This window comes from Myxine glutinosa, chromosome 1, assembly GCF_964187855.1.
Source record: "Myxine glutinosa chromosome 1, kmMyxGlut1.1, whole genome shotgun sequence".
In the NCBI taxonomy this organism is placed as follows: Eukaryota; Metazoa; Chordata; class Myxini; order Myxiniformes; family Myxinidae; genus Myxine; species Myxine glutinosa.
The window spans coordinates 238,685,309-238,711,083 of NC_136261.1; the positions used below are offsets into that span (position 1 = coordinate 238,685,309).

The 25,775-nt window shown below is 43.8% G+C and overlaps 1 protein-coding gene across 2 annotated transcripts in view; it reads right to left on the reverse strand.

The window, feature by feature from the left end:
• The window catches only part of LOC137435312 (BTB/POZ domain-containing protein 7), a 106,036-nt gene that overhangs the window by 44,801 nt on the left and 35,460 nt on the right, over window positions 1-25,775 (reverse strand). Inside the window, exons 2-4 of one of the 2 annotated variants that reach the window (XM_068128993.2) lie at window positions 17,565-17,708; window positions 5,499-6,142; window positions 5,107-5,336 (exon numbers count right to left, since the gene is read on the reverse strand). In XM_068128993.2, the coding sequence (XP_067985094.2) occupies window positions 5,107-5,336; window positions 5,499-6,142; window positions 17,565-17,646 (956 nt within the window). In that variant the 5' untranslated portion in view covers window positions 17,647-17,708. The remainder of the gene's footprint in view (window positions 1-5,106; window positions 5,337-5,498; window positions 6,143-17,564; window positions 17,709-25,775) is intronic. The other variant, XM_068129002.2, reaches the window with a different exon arrangement.

The window sequence follows — 25,775 nt, forward strand, 5'->3', positions numbered from 1 at the left end:
AATATTCCATATTAAATGCCAAGTCTGTATAATATTATATATATACTATTATACTAGTACATGTAGAAAGCAAAACTTTCAAGACTCGCCCTCGCTCTGCTCACCAAACTCTCCTCCTATGGTATCCATGGAAATCTCCGTGCATGGCTTGCAGACTTCCTCTCTGGTCGCAGTCAACGTGTGGCCTTGAATGGATTTCTCTCATCTCCCCTTCCTGTTCAGGCTGGAGTTCCCCAAGGCAGTGTTCTGGGCCCTGTGCTTTTACTGGTCTTCATCAATGATCTCTCTGACTCTCTTGAAAATCCTCTCTATCTCTTTTCTGATGACTCCACTCTCTGTCGCTCCATTCCTCATCCCTCAGATCGGCAATCTGCAGCCTCCTCACTCTCTGCAGACCTGGACAAAATCACAGACTGGTCAAACAAGTGGAACATGTCTTTCAATCATGACAAATCTCACACTCTTACGATGTCTCTCCGAAAAGACCGACTGGACAAACCTCCCATCCACTTTCTGAATAATCCTCTGCAAGAAGTTCTGTCACTCAAGCTTTGGGGTGTCACTATCTGCCATGATCTTTCCTGGGAAAACCATATTTCAAATCTGGCCTCCAAAGCCAGTCGCCGACTGGGCATCCTCCATCGTGCAAAGTCCTTCCTTGGCACACCTGAGCTCCTTAACACATACAAGGCTTTCATCCACAGCTCAATGGAATACTGCTCTCCCCTCTGGGCTGGTGCTCCTGCCTCACATCTAGCTCGTCTTCACGCTGTTGAAACCAAAGCGTTCAGAATCATTGGAATCTCCCGCGATGAAGCTAACTCCAAGGGCCTTTCACTCACTCACCGCAGGCAGGTTGGTGGTCTTTCCGTCTTCCACCGACTCCTCTCTGGCCTTGCCCCCCCAGCTCTCTCTGGGCTCTGTCCCCCAAATATTCCTACAGGTCGCACAAGATCTGCCTGCAACCCTCTTATGGTTAAACTGCCAAAATAAAGACTCTCTGCTCACCTTCACTCCTCTTTTCTCCCGCCTCTGCAACAAACTCCCTCACTCTCTTCAATCCCACTCCTCCCTCCTGGTCTTTAAAACAGCTGTTCACCAGCATCTCTTATCTTCCCCCAACCAAAACATTGATCTTGTCTACCCCCACAAATTTCACCCAATATTCACTTTTTTGAGATATTTTTTGAAATATCCCTGGTGTTGGGCTAGCGGCTAGGGTGCCGGCTTAGGATCCTAGGATCCTGGGTTCGAATCTCGGTCGATCGCCGAATTAATGCCAGGGGGGTTGACTCAGCCTGTCATCCTTCCGAGGTCGGCTAATTGAGTACCAGTTCACTGGTAATTCCCTGTTTGTCGTTGAAGGCGGCAAAAAGGGTTGGCGTCAGGAAGGGCATCCGGCCGTAAAACATTGCTTCAAAAAGGGGACCAAAAAACAACTACCACGGTCCCCGAAAAGGCCAACCCCCGCTTTGCGGGGAAAAATGGCCTCTAAACGGTGGGTTTTTTTTTTGTTTGTTTGTTTTTTTTTTGTTTTTTTTATTCACTTTTTTGAAATACCAACTTCCTTCCTGGAAGTCCTTGCAGTGTCCTTGTGTTTTATATTTCTCCCACACCTCCCCCCCATTCCCACCCCTCCTCCTCCCAAGCCCTCCCACAGATCTCCCGATGTCCCTGCTCTCAAATGTTGTGTTTGTGTGCTTCCCCTTCTCTCCCCATCTTGTCTACCGCTATCCTTATTATATGTTTTGTGTGTCTGTTTGATTTTTCTGTGTGATAAATGTTAGCTTTCACGAGCCTCGATCCTGTACACACAAAAAAAAAAAAAAAATATGGGACAGCACCTAAGAGCGTATCTTCGTCGCCATGAGAGGGGTGGGGTTATGTTAATTAGTTATGGATTATGGGTAATTCATCCCCTGTATGTAATGGCCTTTGTTATTTTTCCTCTGTACATTATGACAACGCAGCACACACACAACAAGAAATCGCGCATTTATAACACTAAATAAAAGCAACCGGAACAAGACGTTGAACAATACCGCTGGCACTGCCAGCTGCGACATCACCACATCAAGCAGGCAGGTCTGTAAGGTCACGCCCCGGAGAGCAGTGATTGGTCTTGAATCCCGACATTTTGTGCTCTTGCACGATTGGTTTTGATAGAAAGTGACCACCGTTTGTGTTGTCTCCTCTTGGTATCTCTCTCGGTTTTCTGGCTTTGATAGTGAACGGTCGCCGATATGCTCTCTCTGCTTCGGGATTTCACGACGAACAGTCACAGTTCATAGCGCTCTTGCGCTGAGAGACAGGTGTGCTGGTGAGGCTGACGAGGATGAACGAGAGCGCGCTGAGGCCTACTTACCACCAGGGCCTGTGCCGCGTCCGGATTGCGCGCTCGGGGCGTGGGCGGTTCCCGAAGGGGCTCAAGAGCTGCACAGAGCTAAGTGCCCACAAAATAACACATTTATTTTCCAGTTATTCTTCTCTTTGTGCTATATACGGGTCTGTGTGGGGACGTCCCATTTACGAATCATAGTTTTCATCGTGCATTATTTTGTTACCCAGCATTTCCTTAATAAAGTCAGTATTTTTGTTCAGTTAAGTCCTGTGTCGGTTTTGAATTAATCATCGCAGGTGCGAAGACGGCCGGTGGACCCGTGCAGGTAAGCGCACGTGGCTCTTCCCCCACTCCCTCTCCCCGCGTGTATAACAAAGGTCCGCCATTGGATTTAACGCCTTGGAGTTAAAGCTCGGATGGTCATCCGTGTCGCCCTGCGTTGTTCATGACAGGGTAGACACATGACAACTGGTGTCAGGAGAGTGGGATTCGAACCTCGGACACTTGTTGTTTGAAGGTTGCGAGTTTGACACCCGCTTCGGGTGAAATTGCACTCAGCTTTCCGAAGCAATTTTTTTAACGATCGTCTTTCTCTCGTCGAGGGGGAGGCGATTGTAGTACCGGGGTGTCCAAATTCTATAGTTATTGGTGTACGAAGTGCAACATCACGTTTTTCAGAAAATTTAAAATCTTTTCTTTTCTGAGGTAAAATATGCGTGAGCGGGAACCGCTTTGTCAGCACGTAATGGCAGACGTGAACGGCATGGCCGACCAAGTGGAGGGTCCCGAAGAATATGGAAGTGAGCTGGGGGTAGAATTTGATGAAAATAGGAGTGGAACCTACCCCGTCCCGAGCATTAGTCCACCCCCCTCCCCTATGAGGGAGCCAGGGACAATGGGAACAGACCCGAACACTTTCCAGGCCATAGTTGATCAAATAATGAGGGGAATGAAAGAACAAATGGCGATTGATTATACATACCTCTAGGCCATCCTGCTGTCTTGCGCTTTCCCTCACCAACAACAAAACTCACCTGCGTGGTAGTAATATTATTATTAGTATTATTAGTATTATACTATTATCATCGGACTGAATTGACTGATTAATTTGTTATTCCTAGTACATCTGTTCCCAAGGGAGCACCAGGAAGGGTCATTCCTCTCTAGGGTATATACTGTAGATGACAGTAGATCTAGGTTTGGGCCTCAAGAACATCAGGGGTATGTTTATTTATCAAGTTTCTTGCAGAGAGCTCGCCAAGTGGTTTAAGCATTAGAGCAAGCACTCCATTCAAAACCGTTGATAAGACTGGCTTGGCAAGCACGAGCTAGCTGCTCTTGGTAACTGAACACACCATGGGTTTCCTCCCTTTCAGTTTTGTGTTAAACAGTAGTAGCGACTGTTTCAAAAGGTAATCAAACGTTTTTGTGTTTTATAATATTTTTACCTCTGGTAGGGCGTGTTCCCACCAAAACGGCACAATAAGCTGTTCGTCCACGTTAACACGCCGTTTGTTCAAGGAGGAAAAAAACCCTTGGGGAGACGGGATAGTGTTAGTATTAATATTGTTTTGTAATAACATTCATATTTTGCTATTATATTTAGTGTAGTGTTGTTGTGTTTGGTATTAGAAGTGTCTTTGGAAAAACGCCACGATAAAGCTATCTTAACACGGATATACACCTCAACACGCAACCATCTTTTCAGAGGATACCCCCCTTTGGGTGGAGGGAGGGGTGGGGGGGGGGGGGGGGAGGAGGAGGAAGCTAAATCGCCACAACCTCCATCATGTGACCCTTAGTCTCCCTGTTAAGCTTGGTTGAGATTGGATAAGTAACGACCGAATGTGGAGCGGTCAAAAATCGTCAGACCGACAGACAGACACCAAATTGCACATTTTAGCATGATGATTTTGATGAGAAATCAAACTTGGATGACACAGAAGATGGAGTCAGGATTGGAGGAAGATGTGTCAACAACATAATGTATGCTGATGATGCCACTCTGTTGGCAGAAAGTAAAGAGGACTTGATGAAACTGCTACAGACAGTGAAGAAGGAAAGTGAAAAGGCTGATCTTTATTTAAACCGAAAAAAAGGCAAATGTTGTCATCGAGAAGATTGATGTGTTCAGATTGGGAGATAATGTGGAAATAGTGCAACGTTTCATCCTCCGGGGTTCTACAATTGAAGTGATTGGAAGATGTGGAGGAGAAATTAATATACAATTTGCGAGGAGGCCTAGCACAATAAATATACCTAGAGGCATCGTAAGGCGGGAACGCTTGAATCAACTAGTCTGTGGAGGATGCGATGGAGCCTTGAATGCCTCAAGGACGTCAGGTTTCCTCTAAAAACTATTTTCCTCTTTCCCTTTCAGTTTCGTGCTGAACAACCTGTTGAAGACTGTATACAGAGGTAATCATATGTTGGACAGAACTGTCTGGATACTGTAATTTGTGGATATATTTTTTATTTCTGGCAGGTATGCCCCAAGAAACGCCATGATAAGCTATTTATACACTTTGACATGAAGTTCGTTCAAGGTGGAAAACCCCCTTGGAGAAGGGGTGGGTGAAGTTGCTACAACCTCCGTCATGTGATGCCCAGTCCTCCTGGAAATTTTGGTTAACATTTGATGAGTAACGGCCGAATGTAGAGCGGTCCGATAGACATACAGCATGTTGCATATTTTTGTATGATTTAATATAAAGAAAAGGCAATACGACTGCTCCATCCATGCAGGCAACTGCACCGAATCTCACCTGCCTGGTAACACTGTCTGATCCAGGACGATGCGAGTAGGAAGAGTAGGAACTTTAACCCCTTGTGCCCTCAACATGCGTTCAAGTGCAGCACGGAAGAATGGTGAGCGTGCAGCTAGAACTGCACTATGACATGGGAGCTCCAGGACAGCAGGCATGTCGGCTCCTTCACCACTTGCTGAGAAAGCCAGGACAGAATCGTATCGATAGCAGGCACCGCTCAGCAGAACCTGTGTAGCATGAATGAGCATCATAAGGTGGACTTTGTTCTCCTCATCTCTTATATAAGCAGCTGTTCATACATTTCCTTTATTTATAAGGTGGACCTTGTTCTCCTCATCTCTTAAATAAGCAACTGTTCATACATTTCCTTTATTCAACACAAAACTCACCTGTAATCCAGCATTAGGCAAACTAGAAAAGTCAAGCTCTTTGCTGAGGTGCTGCAGAAGCTGTGCATCTTCAACATTCCCACAATAAACATGCTGCAGAACAACTTCAAAGGAAGCAGAGTCAGTTATGGAATCGGGCAATTGAATATCGAGGGACAATTCTGCATTGTGGTCCAGGGGAAGGGTAGAAAGTCGCGCTCGCAGACGAGGGCACCGAGCTGCAAGGATGGCACGATGGGCTGGAAAACGGGCCCCACAAAATACGAGCACAACATCAGAGCAGGAACCATTGTTGGCCAGCTCTTTAAAGTCAGCAGCAAGGTCAGATGTGGAGGGTCGTGCTCTTGCTACTTGAATATAGAGCTGCTTCAGTGCTGCTATTGCTCGGTACTCTTCCAGAAGCGCATGGACAGAGTGCACATCCCACCCCAAGAGGATCTCGCGGAAGGCCCGACCCTGTCCGCTCTTTCGGCTCGAGCTACGTCGTCGTCTTGTAAGACGTCTTCGGAGTGCAGCAAGGCCACTCGCTGCAACAGTCAGTGCCGTCGCCCTCCGCTTGCGATTTCCCCCTTGTGCCACTGTAGTTTTGCTGCCAAGGCTCAGCTGTCGCCTTTCTTGACTAAACTCACCAGCACCCATCGTTCCTGAAATTGATGATAGTAAAAAAACTGATTAGGTTTTGCTCCTTGGAACGAATAATTTGAGAAGACCAAACTATCAGGATAGTCTTTTGCAACATACACCTCCAACTTTGGTTCTAATAAAAACAAAAATTGCGATTGGAGATAAAACACTGCAACAAATGTAGAGCATTAAGCTATGGCGCTGCTTTGGTCACACGTAGACACCAAATGCAAACACAACTTAGACTTTTATTTCAAAATTTATAATTTTGAAAAATGATTTAACCTCATCATTTCAAAGTCAACACTTTCTTTCCAAAAAAGACCTATACTGTACCAAACTTTCTAAACGCCTTCAGAAAAAATATGCAACGTATTTTATATTATCATACAACTAAAACTAATGCATAAGCAACATCCAATACACATTATTCTTTCAAAATAGTACAATCAGAATTGAAATTGGTGCAACAATTATGAGAAAGCATCTGAAAATGCAAAGCCTGTCTGCATCCGCTTTGTATTCAGACTTTTTCTGTAAGCTAAACATGATGAAAACAGCAGAAATACAAAAAAATTGATGATTTTAAGTGACCATGACTTTTTGACCTCAAATGCAAACAAGCTTCAGTGACCCAATATGCAAACTCTGCTCAAATTTCAAGTCAACTGTTTGAAAATTGAGGATTTTATGCAAGCTTGTCAAAAAAATTTTTGTATACTTAGTAGAAGCTCGTGGAAGAGAAAAGAAATATAACATATAATAAAGGGAGCGGGAGACAAGAGGGAGGGGGGGGGGGGGAGACAGAGAGAGGGAAGCACAACAACAGTAGAGAACAGGGACATCAGGAGATCTGTTGAAGGGAGAGGGCTGGGGCAAGAAACAAGATAAACAAGATGGACACTACACGGGATTTCATGAAAGAAAACAGGGAATTTGAAGGAGGTGGGTTGGGGTGGATTAACGGGGGTAGAAAAGATCATTGTTTTGGATGGGGGAAGATATCAGATGGTGGTGAACAGCTGTTTTGAAGACCTGGAGGGAGGAGAGGGATTGAAGAGAGTGTAGGAGTTTGTTCCAGAGGCAGGAACAAAGAGGAATGAAAGAGTGAAGGTGAGCAGAGAGTCTTGATTTTGGCAGTGTCACCAGAAGGGGTTGGTTGGCAGACCTTGAGCGCCCTGCAGAAATATTGGTGGGACAGAGCAAAAGGGATGTAAGGCCAGAGAGGAGTCAGTCGAAGAAAGAAAGACCACTGATCTTCCTGTGGTGAGAGTGAAAGACCCATGACTCAGCCTCATCGTGGGAGATACAAATGATTCTAAAAGCTTTGGTTTCCACAGCGTGAAGCCGAACTACGTGTGAGACAGGAGCACGAGCCCAGAGGGGAGAGCAGTACTCCATCAAGCTGTGGATGAAAGCTTTGTATGTGGTGAATTCAGTAGTGTCGAGGAAGGACTTTGCACAATGGAGGATGCCTGGTTGGTGACTGGCTTTGGTGGCCAGCTTGGAAATGTGGCTTTCCCAGAAAAGATCATGGCAGATAGTGAGCCCCAAAAGATTGAGTGACTGAACCTCTTCGAGAGGATTGTTGAAAAAGTATATGGTGGGGGGGAGGGAGGGTAGGGGGTGGCAGTGGTGGGTTATCCAGACGGTGCTTTTTGAGACACAATGAGAGTGTGTGATTTGCCAGAATTGAAAGACATGTTCAAAGTGTTTGACCATCTTGGGATTTTATCCCGGTCTGCAGAGAGTGAAGAGGCTACTGCCTGCCAATCTGAGGGATGAGAGATGGTACGGCAGAGGGTGGAGTCATCAGCCAAAAGGCAAAGAGGATTTTCCAGCGAGTCGCAGTGATCATTGATAAAGATTAGAAAAAGGACAGGGCCCAGAACACTGCCTTGAGAAACTCCAGCCTGGACAGGAAGAGGAGATGAGAGGATTCAATTAAGAGCCACACATTGACATTAACAGGAGAGGAAGTCCACAAGCCATGAGTGGACATTGCCTTGGATGCCACAAGAAGAGAGTTTGGTGAGCAGTGTGGGGTGCCAGACCAAATCGAAAGCTCATGATATGTCTAGGGAGATGGCTCTGACCTCATGTCTGGCATTGAGGACCTCCATCCATTGTTGAGACAGCAGAAGCAGCATGTTCAGAGTAGAGTGAACTGGTCTAATCCAAATTGTTGATCCAAGATCAAGCCATTGGAGAAGAGGAATGATTTAATGTAGGAAGCGATGATGGATTCCATGACCTTGCTGATGATTGGGAGCAGGCCGATTGGTCTGTAGTTGAAGGGATCTGTTTTTGTATCTTTTATGTAAAGCGGTAATGTTTGCTGAGAAGACCCTAACTACTATTGGAACATACCCTTTAGACCATTAGAACCTTTTAGACACACACCACAAGAACATCTATGGTCTTCTTGCAAAACCCATACTTTTTTCAACAAGTAATGCGCACATCCGACCCACCCAGATGGTTACTCTGCTAGTAATGACAATGATAATAGTTCACAGTAATAACTAGAACAGTAATAAAATGCTCGTTTTGTCAATGATGATGATTTTCTCCTATATTAGAATATAAATACTTACGTGATTGGAAAAGGAAAACAAAACAACATTATATGGCTTACCAAATTGTGTCCACAGGTTAAAATAATCCCAGTTATTCCCAGCTCAGTAAACAGTATGCAATTACTTATCACTGACGATGCAGCACAAGACATGGTCACAGTCAGGGTTTGGGAAGGAATTAAACTTATTCTGTTAATACAGGGTCCGGCTGGGAGGTGTGACGATTTTCAGAAAACTCGTACAGTTATTTTTAGTCGAATTTCAATTTTTATTTTTTTTAAAGACTACATATATAATGCCATTTAATACACTAACAAAGACATTTAAAAAAATGTAATTCATGTTTGAATTGGGTATAACAATGCAAGTGGGGGGTCTAGCGCATGCGTGATGGTTGTTGGTTACTCGTTGTTAGGCGCCATTTCAGTAGCCATGGAGCTGTGGACGATTGAACATCGCGTCTTTGTTGTTGAGACGTTTATTCAAACGGGTAGTTCAGTGGTGCTTACACAGCGCAGATTTCGTACTCGCTTCAATGTTGGTCGACGTGGCGCCGTTCCGTCTCGAAACACAATATTGAAGTGGGTAAAAAACTTCAGGACAACTGGATCTGTGAGGCCTTATTTTTTCAAGGAAGGCGGACGCACTGTGACAGTCAACTCACAACGTTATGTTACGATGTTGCGCGAGTTCTTACTGCCTGAATTGAGACGACGTCGCATTGACCTCCCTACAGTTTGGTTTCAGCAAGATGGGGCTACTTGCCATACCTCAAGAGAATCAATGGCCTTATTAAGAGAACATTTTCCAGGGCACCTCATTTCAATCCGTGGGGATGTGGAGTGGCCCCCTCGATCGCCCGATCTTTCACCCTGTGACTATTTTTTATGGGGTTACCTGAAAGCTAAGGTTTACATTGAAAAACCACGCACTCTTGAGACCCTTTCAGATGCCATCACCAGAGAAATTCGAGCTATTCCACTTGCCATGGTTGAAAGGTCTATGGACAACTTTTCCGCGCGTCTGCAAGAATGCTTGGACAAGAACGGCCGCCATTTAGATGATGTCATTTTTCAAACATGAATTACATTTTTAAAATGTCTTTGTTACAGTGTATTACATGGCATTATATATGTAGTGTTTAAAAAAAATAAAAATTGAAATTCGACTAAAAATAACTGTGTACGAGTTTTCTGAAAATCGTCACACCTCCCTGACGGACCCTGTACTACATACGTTACTGACCCAAAGGCCTATCTAGCCTTTATCAGAAAGGCATACAATCGAATATGTCCACACAAGAGTGTAGACAAGGCATCTGATAACCCAACACTGACAAGCTGGGATTTAATTAATAACAGCGAAGTCTAAAGCAATGCCTTACAGCTTTACCTGCATAAATACTCATCTGTATATGTACAGGAAATCTGAGTCACCTTGCACACATGTTTATGCGCACCTTGCAGTCACCTTGTACTCTTTGCACACATGGTGCCAAGCTTTTGAAGATGTCATGGAGCTTTTGTGGTCCTTCTTCGAAGAGCAATAATGACATACTATCTTCTGAACTGGAGACACTGTTCTTGGCTATGGTCATGGAATCGGAAAGCTATTACTACATGATGAATTCTACCCCAACCCCCCTTGAAAAATTACCTTTAAAAAAGAAAAGGTTTGCATTCAGTCTATGGAGGGATGGCATACTGCCATGTTTTACTCCCCCAAAAAGAATTAATAAACAAACAAAACCAATTATTTTCTGAAATTTCACCTTATATGGCCCAAGCTACAGTTCCTGTTTAGCTATGATTGTGCCTAAAAAACTGGCCATCTTGCCAATTCCTGAGGAAAATGGAGAAGCCAATGCAGTCGGTCAGTGGGTTAGTGACTGTCTGCACATAGATCTACTTTTATATCGATCATGCATTCTCAGATCAAATGCATTCTATATACCCCAGCAATTGAATTGTTAAATGTTCTGTTCGGCTTCGGGTTAGTATCGCTTCCTCTGCAATGGCCCAATAAATTTGACTTCTGATTTCACGCTTCACTGTTCATTATCTCGAGTTGAAATTTGTTCATCAAAAAAGGGATTGCCCGCAAAACGTGCCATTCATTATGAGGAAGTTTTTTCTCAACGAGCGTTTTTCATAATTCATTGTTAAGGCTTGCACCAAATTTCACTTTACTATTCACAAATATTATGTACTTTTTGGAAGACAAACATTTGCATGGAACATAAATCACAGCAGATGTATCGCCGCACCTTCTTTTGAGTCACATCCTCCCTGCCCCCTACCCAAAACATGCTTACTTTGTCTTCACACAGATGTATCAACAATGTCTTTGGCTGGTAAATAAGTTTTTTTTTTTTTTTTTTTTTTTTTTTTTTTTTTTTTTGTATACAAGATCGAGGCTCGTGAAAGAGCGAACATTAATCACACAGAAAGACAAACCGACACATAAAACATATAACATCGGGAGCGGTAGACAAGATGGGGAGAGAGGGGTAAGGACACAAACACAACATTTGAGAGCAGGGACCGAGAGACATGGAGACATCGAGAGATCTGAGAGAGGGCGAGGGCTTTGGGGGGGGGGGCATGGGAAGGGGGCGGTGGGAGAGGTATAAAACATATGGACACTGCCAGGACTTCCAGGAAAGAAGTTGGAATTTCAAACAAGGTGGATCTGGGGTGAATTAGCGGGGGTAGAAAAGATCAAGGTTTTGGATGGGGGAAGATAAGAGATGGTGGTGAACAGCTGTTTTAAAGACCTGGAGGGAGGAGTGGGATTGAAGGGAGTGAGGGAGTTTGTTCCAGAGGCGGGAGAAAAGAGGAATGAAAGAGTGAAGGTGAGCAGAGAGCCGAGATTTCGGCAGTTTAACCATCAGAGGGTTGCTGGCAGATCTTGTGCGACCTGTAGGAATATTTGGGGGACAGAGCACAGAGAGAGCTGGGGGTGCAAGGCCGGAGAGGAGTCGGTAGAAGACAGAAAGACCACCTACCTGCCTGCGGTGAGTGAGTGAAAGGCCCTCAGAGATAGCTTCATCGCGGGAGATTCCAATAATTCTGAAAGCTTTGGTTTCAACAGCGTGAAGCCGAGCTAGGTGTGAGGCAGGAGCACCGGCACATAGGGGAGAACAGTATTCCATTGAGCTGCGGATGAAAGCCTTGTATGTGGTGAGGAGCTCAGGTGTGCCGAGGAAGGACTTCGCACGACGGAGGATGCCCAGTCGGCGACTGGCTTTGGAGGCCAGCTTGGAAATGTGGTTTTCCCAAGAAAGATCATGGCAGATAGTGAGACCCAAAATCTTGAGCGACAGAACTTCTTGGAGAGGATTGTTGAGAAAGTAGATGGGAGGGTTGTCCAGTCGATCTTTTCGGAGAGACATAGTAAGAGTGTGAGATTTGTCAGGATTGAAAGACATGTTCCACTTGTTTGACCAGTCTGTGATTTTGTCCAGGTCTTCAGAGAGTGAGGAGGCAGCAGACTGCCGATCTGAGGGAAGAGGAATGGAGCGGCAGAGAGTGGAGTCATCAGCAAAGAGATAGAGAGGATTTTCGAGAGAGTCAGAGAGATCATTGATGAAGACCAGAAAAAGCACAGGGCCCAGAACACTGCCTTGGGGAACTCCAGCCTGAACAGGAAGAGGAGATGAGAGAAACCCATTCAGGGCCACACGTTGACGACGACTAGAGAGGAAGTCCGCCAGCCATGCGTGGAGATTTCCATGGATACCAAAGGAGGAGAGTTTGGTGAGCAGAGCGGGGTGCCAGACCGTGTCGAAGGCACGTGATATGTCGAGGGAGACAGCTCTAATTTCCTGTTTGGCATTGAGGACCTCCATCCATTGTTGAGACAGCAGAAGCAGCATGTCCAGAGTAGAGTGACCTGGTCTGAAACCAAATTGATGATCAGAGATCAAGCCATTGGAGAAGAGGAAAGATTTCATATCCGAAGCAATGATGGATTCCATGACTTTGCTGATAATTGGGAGAAGGCTGATTGGTCTGTAGTTGCTAGGATCTGTTTTTGCACCTTTTTTGTGCAAAGCGGTGATGTTGGCTGATTTCCAAGCAGATGGCAGTTGACCTTGAGCAAAAGAGAGGGTGAAGAGAACAGAGAGAGGGTGAGATAGAGCAGCAGAGCAGGATTTTAGGACCCGTGGGCTGATGCCGTCGGGTCCAGTTGCAGAATCAGAGTCGAGGGTTGACAGAAACTTTTCCACCTTGTCAGGAGGAAAGGACACGGAGTCCAGGAGCAGCAGGGTACGACTGGGTATGGTGGGTACAGAGAGGGATGGGTTTGGGACACAAGATTTAGAGGCAAACACAGAGTTGAGGCATTCAGCTTTTTCACGTGCGGAGTCAGCTGTGTAGCCGTTTGAGGTAAGGGAGGGGATGGAGGGGGAACAAACACCAGAAACGGATTTGACCAGACGCCACCAGGATTTGGAAGAGGGAGACAGATAAGAGAGTTCGGTCTTGAGAACGGAGAGATATTGTTTCCTGGCTCTCCTGAGGGTGGACACACACTTGTTTCGGGCTTTGTGAAAGGAAATGAGATTTCCTTCCGTTGGATTTGCTTTCCAGGAGACGAAGGCAAGTTGTTTCTGGGCAACAGCCTCACCACAAGATTCCGTGTACCATGGACGGGAGGAAGGGTATGACAACTGAAGACGAGATGGGATAAATCTGTGCATGAGAGAGAGCAATTTACTTTGGAAGAATTCCCAGGATGAGTTGATGTCAGAGGTGGTAGAGATGGGAGACCAGTCCAGATGATTGATGGCTGCTTGAAGACCGTGTTGCAAAATAAGTTTGCAACATATTTGCACTTTTTCAGGTGTAGTGGATTATTTTTAAAGGTTTTAGAAATGATGATACCTCTTCATCGAGTAATAAGGAAAATTTTCATAATTTAGGAAATTTGAGCTGGACAATGAGAGTTCAAATGTTCAGTCCAAATGTTTTGTTGATTACTACCACTAGCAAAGAGCCTGTCCTGTTTATTACTAACATTATGCATGCAAGGATGATGAGTGGAAACATTTATCAACAATAAAGTTTTACTTCATATCTACCTCTACAATTAAATAAATAAAAAATAAAAAAAACAAATAAACAAAGAAGACGTCATTCAGAGCACGATAATTGCAAAATCGACCCCTCCTCCATAAAAAAAGTTATCATGGATACATCAAATTGTCCATTTCATCAAGATTAATATTGACGATATAAATCAAAGCTCGGGTCAATTGGATTAAAATTGATGATTTTTCAGATGAAAATTGATATTAGAAGTTTGACGTTGAGTTGACCTTTGACCTTTTGCCCTTAAATAGTTGGTTTCGCAAATCAGCGACACACTGTAATTGCTGTTTAATTTCCAAGTGAATAGGATGAAAATTGATGATTTTAGAAGTTTGACCTTGAGATTACCATTGACCTTTTGACCTTAAAATAGTTGGTTTACCAATTCAGTGAGGCACTGTGCAATTGCTATAAAAAATTTCAAGTCAATCGGATGAAAAATGGCGATTTTAGAAATTCGACCTCCATGTGACCTTTGACCTAAAAATCAATAGGCATCTAAATTGTGAAGACCTCCACAACTTGGTGAAATTTCATGATCGGTTTAGAATTGTGACCTGCAGATGGGTGACAAACAGAGAGACAAACACACGAAGACGTCATGCATAGCACGATACTTTCAAAATCCCCCCCCCCCCCCCCCAAAAGGTTTCCATTGAAACAGCAAATTGGCCATTTCATGGAGATTAAAATTTACGATATTGATCAAGGCTCAGGTCAACAGGATGAAAAGTGGAAATTTTTCAGATGAAAATTGATGATTTTGGAAGTTTGACCTTCAGTTGACCTTTTAACTTTTGACCTCTAGAATAGTTGGTTTCCTAATTCAGTGAGGCAATATGCAAATGCTGTTCAATTTTCAAGTCAATCGGATGAAAATTGACGGTTTTTCAGATGAAAAGTGATGATTTTGGAAGTTTGACCTTGAGTTGACCTTTGACCTATTGACCTCAAAAATAGTAAATTTCTCAATTTATTGACTCAATATACTGTTACGGATTCGTCACTTCCGTTGTTGTGGTTTTCATCCACTGAAAACATTTTTGATTCCATGTACTATTATTGTTGTCCCTGGTGTTGGGCTAGCGGCTAGGGTGCCGGCTTAGGATCCTAGGATCCTGGGTTCGAATCCCGGTCAATCGCTGAATTAACGCCAGGGGGGTTGACTCAGCCTGTCATCCTTCCGAGGTCGGCAAATTGAGTACCAGTTCACTGGTAATTCCCTGCTTGTCGTTAAAGGCGGCAAAAAGGGTTGGCGTCAGGAAGGGCATCCGGCCGTAAAACATTGCTTCAAAAAGGGGACCGAAAAAACAACAACAACCACAGTTCCCGAAAAAGGCCAACCCCCGCTTGCGGGGAAAAATGGCCTCTAAAGGTGGTTTTTTTTTTTTAACTATTATTGTTGTCATTTGAGGGAAATAGAGATTACTATTTTCAAAAGGTAAAAAAGTTAATGTTTTAAATGAAACCGGAAACGGACGGCGACGAAGAGGAAGAGGAGGAGAGAAGGCGGAGCGAGTGAGTCGGACAAGAAGCCGAGCTGCTTTGAGGTCCTGAGCGAACGTTGGCGAACGCGAGTCACTGGTGAACTTTGGATTCCCCGGGAAAGGGATTCCTGCGACAGAGTTGTCATCGCTGTGACAGATAAACCTGCGTGACAGGTTTTGCGGTCGATTCCGGTGAGAATCGTCGGAGTGCCGTTACGCCACGAGAACGGGCCGTCGGCCATTTTGACTCGCGCACTTTGCGCATCGCTCAAGGTTTTTCACTTCGCTTCAACCATTCTCACCGCATTCAGACGTTAATTTGGTGTGTGTGTAACATGGCTTTTGAGTGGGAAATCTGCGGTTCGCCGATTGAGAGCCGTCAAACGTCCATACCTGAAGGTGTGATCTCCCCGTCGCTTCTTGAGGACACCTTCACCCATCGTTGGCAGTGTAACTGCCAACCCAACGGGATTCTGGTATCGATACGACATCGTACGGATGATCACTGGAGTGGATCTACTTTGGCTTGAAGCCGGGAAATAGAGACATTGGGAATCTTCTTCTTTTCGCTCACTTGGAGCACAGTGAGTTATATTGTATGAACCTGATGGTACCATCATAGGAATGATATACTATTTGTTGTACAATTGATTACTATTGTTATTGTACTGTTATTCTTGTGTGACCTTAATACAATATTTGTTTGTTGGTAACAATTGGTGTGGTATCACCATTGATCTTTGACACAGAATAACACATCTTTCTGCCGTGACTCCTCTCGGGGCTCGGAGGTACACTGTGACCAGGGTTTGGGGAAGAGCACGTAACAATACAAATGCTATTCAATTTTCAAGTCAATCGGATTTAAAATGGCGATTTTAGAAACTTGACCTCCAGGTGACCTTTGACCTTTGACCTCAAAATCAATAGACTTCTGAATTAGGATGACCTATACAACTTGGTAAAGTTTTGTGACAATCGGTTTAGAATTGTGGCCTGTAGGCCGGTAACAAACAGACAGACAAACAGACAGACAGGCAGAACCACAAATGCAACCGACCAATATACTTGAAAAATCTTCGATTTTGCAAGTAAAAAGAAGATGTCATGCAGAGCACGATACTTGCAAAACCCACCCCCTCCCCCAAAAAGGGTTACCATTGATCCAGCAAATTGACCATTTCATCAAGATTAAAATTGGAGATATTGATCAAATCGCAGGTCAATAGAATGAAAAGTGATGATTTTCAGATGAAAATTGATGATTTTAGAAGTTTGACCTGGAGTTGACCTTTGATATCTTGCCCTTAAAATAGATGGTTTCCCAATTCAGTGAGGCACTATGCAAATGCTGTTAAATTTTCAAGTCAATCAGATGAAAAATGATGGTTTTTTCATATGAAAATTCATTTGGGAGGTTTGACCTTGAGTTGACCTTTGACCCTTTGACCTCAAAAATAGTTGGTTTCCCAATTTAATGACATCATACAAATGCTGTTCAATTTTCAAGTAAATCGGATGAAAAATGGTGATTTTAGAAATTTGACTTCCATGTGACCTTTGACCTCAAACTCAATAGGCTTCTCAATTGTGATGACCTCTGAAAATTGGTGAAGTTTCATGACGATCGGTTTGGAATTGTGACCTGTAGGCGAGTGTCAGACAAACAGACAGACAGAATAACAAACTCAACAGACCAATATACTTGAAAAATCCTCGATTTTGCAAGTAATAATATCTCCTAATGCCCATAACCCTAATATTTGACGCGAAGGAATGGGAAAAAAGCTTTATTTTCTGCACACTTTAAGGCATAAAAAAGAACTTGTAGCTATGTTACACAAAATACATGGAAATTAAAAGACATTGCTAGACCTCCATAAATTACATTGACAACAGGAGCCTAGATATCAACACAGTCCATGGTGTTTGAAGCTATGAACTCGGCGTCAAACTGAAACATCCCATGATGGGAATGGCAACCGGGCCGTTCCCAAAGTTATTGTTTGGCTTTAGGAAAGTTTCAAAAAGAACAGCAACATTGTTCTAAATTGCATCTCAATATTTTGCTCATGCTGTAAGAGTTATGCAATTCCATGTAAGAATGTCTTTTTAAGAGTATTAAGTCAGATCGTCAGGACCCAAACCCTGGCATTGTTCTAATGCTAAATATAGTCACAAGCTCTTGCCAGCTGGGGCATGCAATACTTGGCAAGCCACTGATGTGACTAGGTCAACTGAAAAATTATCAGACCCCCCAAAAAGAGGCCGATTACTTACCAATGTACGTTCGGCGGCCCAAGCTCTCAAGCACATCGTGTTCAGTGCTCTTCGGTGGGGCGCGAGAGGCAGTTGCGCCCATCTTGGTGCATCCAAACCAGCAGCATTCCCTCTTGGCTGCTTGATGGCTTCAGCAGTGCCTGGCTGAGAAAAGTGATCTGGCGTTACGTACGAGGCCACAAAATCGCAGCCTCGTGAATATTTCATCTCGCTCGAGTGCATTTAGGAGCAGGAAACAGTGCATTCATTTCACAATTCCTCTCCCTACTCCACACAGCATTACAATTGAGCTTTGATTTGTGTTTTCAATGCTGAAAAATGTATGAAGTTTTCATGTACCATTTAGAAATGCATCTGTACCAACCTACCAGATGTGGTTGTAAAAAGAGAAAAAGCATCGCGCTGAATGCAAATACCCAGTGTACATACGTATATTTTCATCTGCACAAATAAATTAGCTATGGTATAATGAAGAGGTCCACTGATTTTTAAGTATGCTTTTTTTTTTTCCAAAACTGTTCAGCTGAAACAGAAATTCAAGAAATGAGCTTACATTTTGATTTGAAGAAAGGAAACAAATATGGATGATAAATAATATACAAGTTTACCTTGAATATATCTTCAAGAAAGCCTTCCAGGTTAAAATCTAGTAATACTACAACGATTGGGTTTGTTCCTTGACATTTGATCTACGAGGGAACAGCTCCCTAAAAATAAGTGCCCTCGTCATCAACATGGAGATTTATACCTAGTGCATTGCCCTGCCAAGGGATGTAACCTTTTAAGCAGTGCAAAGGAGCCGGACTCGCCTTTCTGTCCGCATCGCCATCGCATCCACAATGAGGTGTGGTATACGTGAATAAGTAGCCATTTGTACATATGACAAAAACAAAATGTCAAAAAGGAAAAAATAATTTGGGGGAGGGACTGCACTTTTGGTCATGATCTTTGACCTTGTAATGGCACACGAGAGCATTATAATGGAGTACATCTCTAATGGCACAAAATATAAATCAACATTGGACAAATACAGTGCATTCAGAAAGTATTCAGTCCCCTTCACTTTTTACACATTTTGTTATGTTGCAGCCTTATGCTGAAATCGTTTAAATTCATTTTTTCCCTCATCAATCTACACTCAATACCCCATAATGACAAAGAGAAAACAGGATTTTAGAAAGTTTTGTTAATTTATTAAAAAGAAAAAACTGAAATGTCACATTGACATAAGTATTCAGACCCTTTGCTATGACACTTGAAATTTAGCTCAGGTGCCTCCCATTTCTCTTGATCATCTTTGAGATGTTTCTACACCTTGATTGGAGTCCACCTGTGGTAAATTCAATTGATTGGACATGATTTGGAAAGGCACATACCTGTCTATATAAGGTCTCACAGCTGACAATGCATATCAGAGCAAAAACCAAGCCATGAGGTCGAAGGAACTGCCTGCAGAGCTCAGAGACAGGATGGGGTCGAGGCACAGATCTGGGGAAGCCTACAAAAACATTTCTGCCGCATTTAAGGTTCCCAAGAGCACAGTGGCCTCCATAATTCTTAAATGAAAGAAGTTTGGAACAACCAGGACTCTTCCTAGAGCTGGCCGCCTGGCCGAACTGAGCAATCAGGGGAGAAGGACCTTGGTAAGAGAGGTGACCAAGAACCCGATGGTCACTCTGGCTGAGCTCCAGAGATCATGTGTGGAGATGGGAGAAACTTCGAGAAGGACAACCATCACTACAACACTCCACCGATCTGGGCTTCATGGCAGATTGGCCCTTCTCCCCAGATTGCTCCGTTTCAGCAATTTCAGCATAAGGCTGCAACATAACAAAATGTGAAAAAGGTGAAGGGGGCTGAATACATTCTGAATGCACTGTACACCAGTGTAGAGTCTCATGCCGCTCTCACATAGCTTTTTTAATGAAATTTTAAAACGAACAACAAATTTCACATATTATGTAATAGCCTGGTGTTGGCTTAGCGGTTAGGGCGCTAGCTTGGGATCCTAGGATCCTGAGTTCGAATCCCGGTCGATCGCTGAATTAACACCAGGGTGGTTGACTCAGCCTGTCATCCTTCTGAAGTCGGCAAATTGAGTACCAGCTTGCTGGGATGAATGATCCGGTGTGTACCCGGATTTAGAATAGGTACACCGTATCCCTGCGCATCGTAAGAGGCGACTAAGGGTTGGCGTCAGGAAGGGCATCCGGCCATAAAAACATTGCCTCAAACAGGGCTCCATGAGGTCATGGGGCCTGCAAGGCCAACCCCCACTCTAGGGGAAAAAATGGCCTTAAAACGATCATTCATTCATTCATTCATGTAATACAATTTAACAAACTAGAACGACACTCAATAGAGCGCATAATCTCACCTCACACGCTCATTCTGAACAAAAATAATGAACATCGTTAACGAAACACGCTACTATTATGGCCCACTGCCATTGTGACCCATATCATCCATGCACGAAATTATGTCACATGCATTGCCATTGTTCATAGCTTTATTGAATAATGATTAATTATTGGGATATTTAACAACCACTTGTTTGCATATAAAGGCTAAATTGCATGAGTGAAGGTGAATATGAAAATATCTTCAAACTATATTCCCCATGGCCAGTCGATCATTTGTAGGAAGTTTTGCATCGCTCTATTAAGCGGTTCTGAAGACCATGACCGTGACACGTGACCGACAATGTCATAAATTTAATTCTCCATTCACATCAGTCATATATCATACATATGAAGTTTCAGATTTTTTTTGGATAAGGATTTTGATTCAGCCAATTATGGCTGGAATACCACTTCACTGATGAGGTCATCGTTATCACTCTATATACGAGTATACACCACATGGGGAGATGATGACATATGCCAAATTTCAATTTTTTTGTTGAACGGTTTCTGAGAATATTACGTCTAAATTTTTTCTCTTACTCCAATATGGATGCCATGCCACGTGACCTATTAAGTCAGTTATCAATAAAAAATATTCTTCATGGAGAGCCCCTCCTACGTTGAAAGTAGCATCAAGCAAACAAGCAGTTGCAGAGAAAACTAGAACAGCACTCTTCGACATCGCGACATCGACCAATATGCCTCAGCCCACATCATTACATCATTATACATACTTGTACCAAGTTTGATTTAAACAAGTCAGGAGACGACGATGGTTCACGAGCGAGCGGTATTCAATGACAAAGGACGGACGATAACCCAAACAGGCCCGGACTGGGGGGTCGGGGGCCCACGTGGCAGGTGTCGGCCCCCGACATGCGGCGTACATGCCTTTTTACAAAGGGCTCCAATGCACTGAATGCGCAGGCCTTTAAGAGCCAGCTGTACGTAATTGTGTTGGTGCTGGCTTGGAAATGTCAAAACAAAGGTTACTGACCTTGAAATGATAGAAAATAATGTATAATCAGTGATGAGGTTAGTTAGCTACACAATACCGAAAATTCGGTTCGATTCCGACAACTTTGAAAATTTGACCTTTGTGACCTTCAAAGGTCAAAGGTCGAAGATTCTGAAATTTGTTGGAAAACTTGTATTTCATGATGTATGTGATAATATAGGATCATGTATGACATTTCACTCTCAGGAAGCGAACAATGTAATAAAACTATCAAAAATCGACTTTTCTAAATTTTGTGACCTTGGGACCTTGACCTTGGGGCGAAAATGAAAAATCAGATCTCCGTGGGGCTAGACACATGACATTGGCCCAACCAAATACCGAAACCCCTGTCAGATTCCAACAACTCCCTCGGAGAAGATGTAGCTTGAACTCGATTACCCCCTAAAAGACATCTTTTTCGGGCGTCGCTCCGCCCACAATGGGCGCAATACGCCTACTCTAGGCAGGACACAACTAGATCATGATATCAACCTCCCACCCAAGTTTCATCAAGATCGGATGATATCATCGGGTAGTTATGCTGCGGACAGACAGACAGACAGACAGACACACACCCATGACGAATATAATGGTCACTGTTTGATAACTCGTGAACCAATACCTTCAACTGTTCTTCAGTTGTTGTTGTTCTCCTCCTTTTCCATTTATAAGGGGTGAGGTCTGATGGCACAAAGCTCCTGCCCTGCCTTGACCACAATACTCCCGTCACTCCCCTCTGTCCACAGCCAACTGCCTCCATGCTTCAACTACCCCCACCCCCTTACTTATGTCCTTCTTCACACAATCCTCCCATCAAAACCGTGGTCTACCTCTTTTCCTCAAACCTTGTTCCCTCAAACTATCCGCTCTCTTTGCCATTCTCCATTCCCCCATCTGCACCAAGTGTCCAGCCCATCTCAGTCAGCATTTCACCAATCTCCCCCGCCAAGCTCATCTGCACACCAATCTCCTGCTATCCACCCTCTTCACTTCCACAATCCTCCTGACCCAGTTGTTCTCGCAAACCTGCAGCCTCTGTTGTTGTCTGTCAGTGCCACCATCTCCAGAACGTAAAGGTAGGCCGGCATCATACACGACATCAGAACCTTTCCTTTCAATTTCCTTGAAATCCGTCTGCCATTACACCCTCCACCCTCATCCACGCATTTGCACCCATCTGAATCTTCCTCCAAACTCTGCCTCTGACTTACCATCCCCAGTCACTGTTCCACCAAGATACTCAAACCTACTTCCTTGTCTGATTACCTTCCCCTCTAACCTGATATATATTTATTTTCTCTGCTGCCTAACCCACATCACCTCCATTTTCTCCAGCTCATCTTCAGCCGATGTTTCACAAATTCCTCCTTCCACTCTTCCAGTACTTCCTGCATCTCCCGCCTACTCTCCACCACAACAACCAGATCGTCTGCATACAATATCCTCCCCAGAATATATTTTCCTGTTTACCTTTCTGCTTACCACCTCCATCACCATGATAAACAGGAGTGGGATGAGAGCACGTCCCTGCCTCAAACCGATGTTCATATTGAACTCCTCCGACATCCCAGGACAAACAAAAACTCTTTTCATGCCTTTGTACATCTCTTCCATCAACCGAACTTCTACCTCCGGCACTCCCATCCATCTCAGTGTTGCCATCACTATCTCTCTCAGAAACAGTGTCATAGGCCTTTTCCAGATCCATAAATCCCAATGCCATTTCACCTTGCACCTCCAACCTCTTATCCACCAGCTGTCTCAGCACGAACATCACATCTATCATTCCCCTATCCTTTCTAAACACCTGCTGCTCTTTTCCGATCCCATTCTCCACATTCTTCCTTATCTTCCTATCCAGAACCCTCTCCAGGACCTTCATGACATGACAAAGGAGAGTATTGCCCCTGTATTTCCCTGGATATAGAACATCCCTCTTCCCCTTCCATATCAACACAATCAACCCTGTCCTCCATTTCTCAAGAATTGACCCATCTCTCATAAATACATTCAACAACTTCTTCGTCCACCTGCCTCTGACTTCTCCCGCTGCAATTATCATCACTGTACACACCCCAGCAATGCCAGGCACCCTTCCCTTTTTCATCCTCGTCAATGCTGTCCACACTTCCTCTTCCGTGATCTCCACCAACACCACTTTCCACTCCACATAACTCGGTAGCTCCAACTCGGCGTCCCTTCCTTCCTGATTCAACAGCTGCTTGAAATATCCTTCCCACAACTTCAATACTGTCACTTATTGTATTGTCACTCCACACAACCTCTCTGTCACTAGCCTCCCACCACAATCTATAATCGCCCCCCCCCCCCCCCTCATGTCCTTGCTATCCTCACCACTGTCATGAGCCAATTTATAGATCATCATCCACCCATCATCTTCCTGTTCTCAGGTATCACATTTTTACCTGGCATGACCTCTGTCCTTTGACCTGCAATGCCACAATCGAATGAGTTTACTTTTTCATTAAAATATATACTTGTACCAAGTTTGGTCAAAATCCCATCAGTGGTTCACAAATTAGCGCAGTAATTGAATATCTACCTAACGGGACCTCTGACCTTTGACCTCTTTATCCCATAATGTAATCCATATATCTTTACATCATTATACATTCTTGTACCAAGTTAGACTTAGTTCCCTTCAGCTGTTATCAAGTTATCTCAGTAAAAAACCTATTGCAGAAGCTGACCTTTGAACTCGATGCAGAAATCGAATAAGTTCATCTTTGCAACATAACAAATAATTATACCAAGTTTGGTGAAAATCCCATGACTGGTGCACAAGTTAGCTCGGTGGCAAATATTTTACCTAACGGGACATCTTGACATTTAAGCATTGACCTCTTGACCCCAAAATTGAATCAGTTAATTTTTACATCATTATATATACCTGCACTAAATTTGACTTGGATCCCTTCAGCTGCTCTCAAGTTATAAACCTATTACAGACTTTGACATTTGACCTCTTGGCCCCAAAATCAAATAGGTTCATCTTTACCTCATTATACATATCTGCACCAAGTTTAACTTTGATCCTTTCAATCAGTCTCAAGTTATTGCGGTAATGAAAACCTATCACGTATGGACAACCCAAAAACATATTGCATCCGGCAACTTCGTCAGTGGAGACATAAAAATTGTAAAGTTAAAATATAAAGATTTGGACACAGACAGACACAGACACAGCAAAAGACAGACAGCCAGGGTAGTTACAATAGTCTCACGACCCATTTGGGGTGGAGACTAATTAAAATTTGAAGAAGATGCAGTCCCAATCCAAGAAGCAAAACAATAAGTTAGTGAGATTCCACTGGCACACTCTCTTGATACCGTATAACTCTGTACAATATGGCGGCCATTTTGTGACGGATCGGGTTGGAATGCAACAGCAACCTACCTTGTGTGGTAAGGGTTACACATTCTAAATTTGATCAAAATCTGTTAATATTTGTGGACGCCAGAGTGTTAACGTCGTTTTCATGACCAAAAACAAAATTGTCGCCTACGTCCGCCATTTTTCAACGGATCGGGCTGAAATGTAATACCAACCTTGTTCGTGTGGTAAGGATGCTGCCTGTCAATTTGATCAGAATGAATGAATGAATGATCATTTTAATGCCATTTGCCCCGCTAGAGCGGGGGTTAGCCTTGCGGGCCCCATGACAATCATGGTTCCCTGTTTGAGGCAATGTTTTTATGGCCGGATGCCCTTCCTGACACCAACCCTTAGTCACACTCTTACGATGCGCAGGGATAAGGTTGATATTTGTGGACGCTGGAGTGTTAACGTCGAAAAGTTAACGGACGACAGACGGACGACGACGACAGACGCCGGAAGGTTCAGTATCTGATGAACTCAACTGGACAGTAGTCCAGTTGAGTTAATAAAAATAAAATAGTTCAAGGATGGCCATGAATACGAATTATACACAAGATGCTGTCACAAAAAATGTATGAATGATTTCGTGAAGCAGTTAATGGTGTTTTGTACATTTTTATGCTGGTGTGCACCTACGATTCACAATAGAAATATAACACTTATTTAGGATTTTCAAACATAGATTTTCAAGGTTCAAACATATATATGGTGGCGGCCATCTTGGATTTTGACGTGGCGACCCAATTTGCAATAGCGTTCTTCCTTATGCCGAGGTACACCCACACACCAAATTAGAAGTTGGTATTTCGCTTATTTTTCAAGATATTCATCTCACAAGGTTCAGACATACATGGCGGCGGCCATCTTGGATTTTGACGTGGCGACCCAATTTTCAATAGCGTTCTTCCTTATGCCTAGATGCACCCACACACCAGATTAGAAGTTGGTACTTCGCTTATTTTTCAAGATATTCAGCTCACAAGGTTCAGGCATACATGGCATCAGACATACATGGCGGCGGCCATATTGGATTTTGACGTGGGTTGCACCCACACACCAAATTCGAATGCGGTCCTTCGCTTACGCACGCACGCACGGACGGACGGGAAAACCATAGTCCCCCTTTCGCTCCGCGGTGCGACGGGGGACAATTAAATTGTGGCAATGGTGAACAAAGGAGAATGGGTGATGCAGCTGCAAATAAAAAGACTTGCAGTGCTAAAGAGCACAGGTGGACGATCACTTTGTGTGGCGAGTCGTCTTGATTTAACGCATCTCTACATCTATGTTGAAGGTGTGGTTTAGGCGAAGGAAGCGGGAGTTAGATGCAAATGCGGTCAGTGAGATTATAAACGGTGTGAACAAGACATTAGAGATCTTGCTATTAGCAGATGGAGACTCATTTA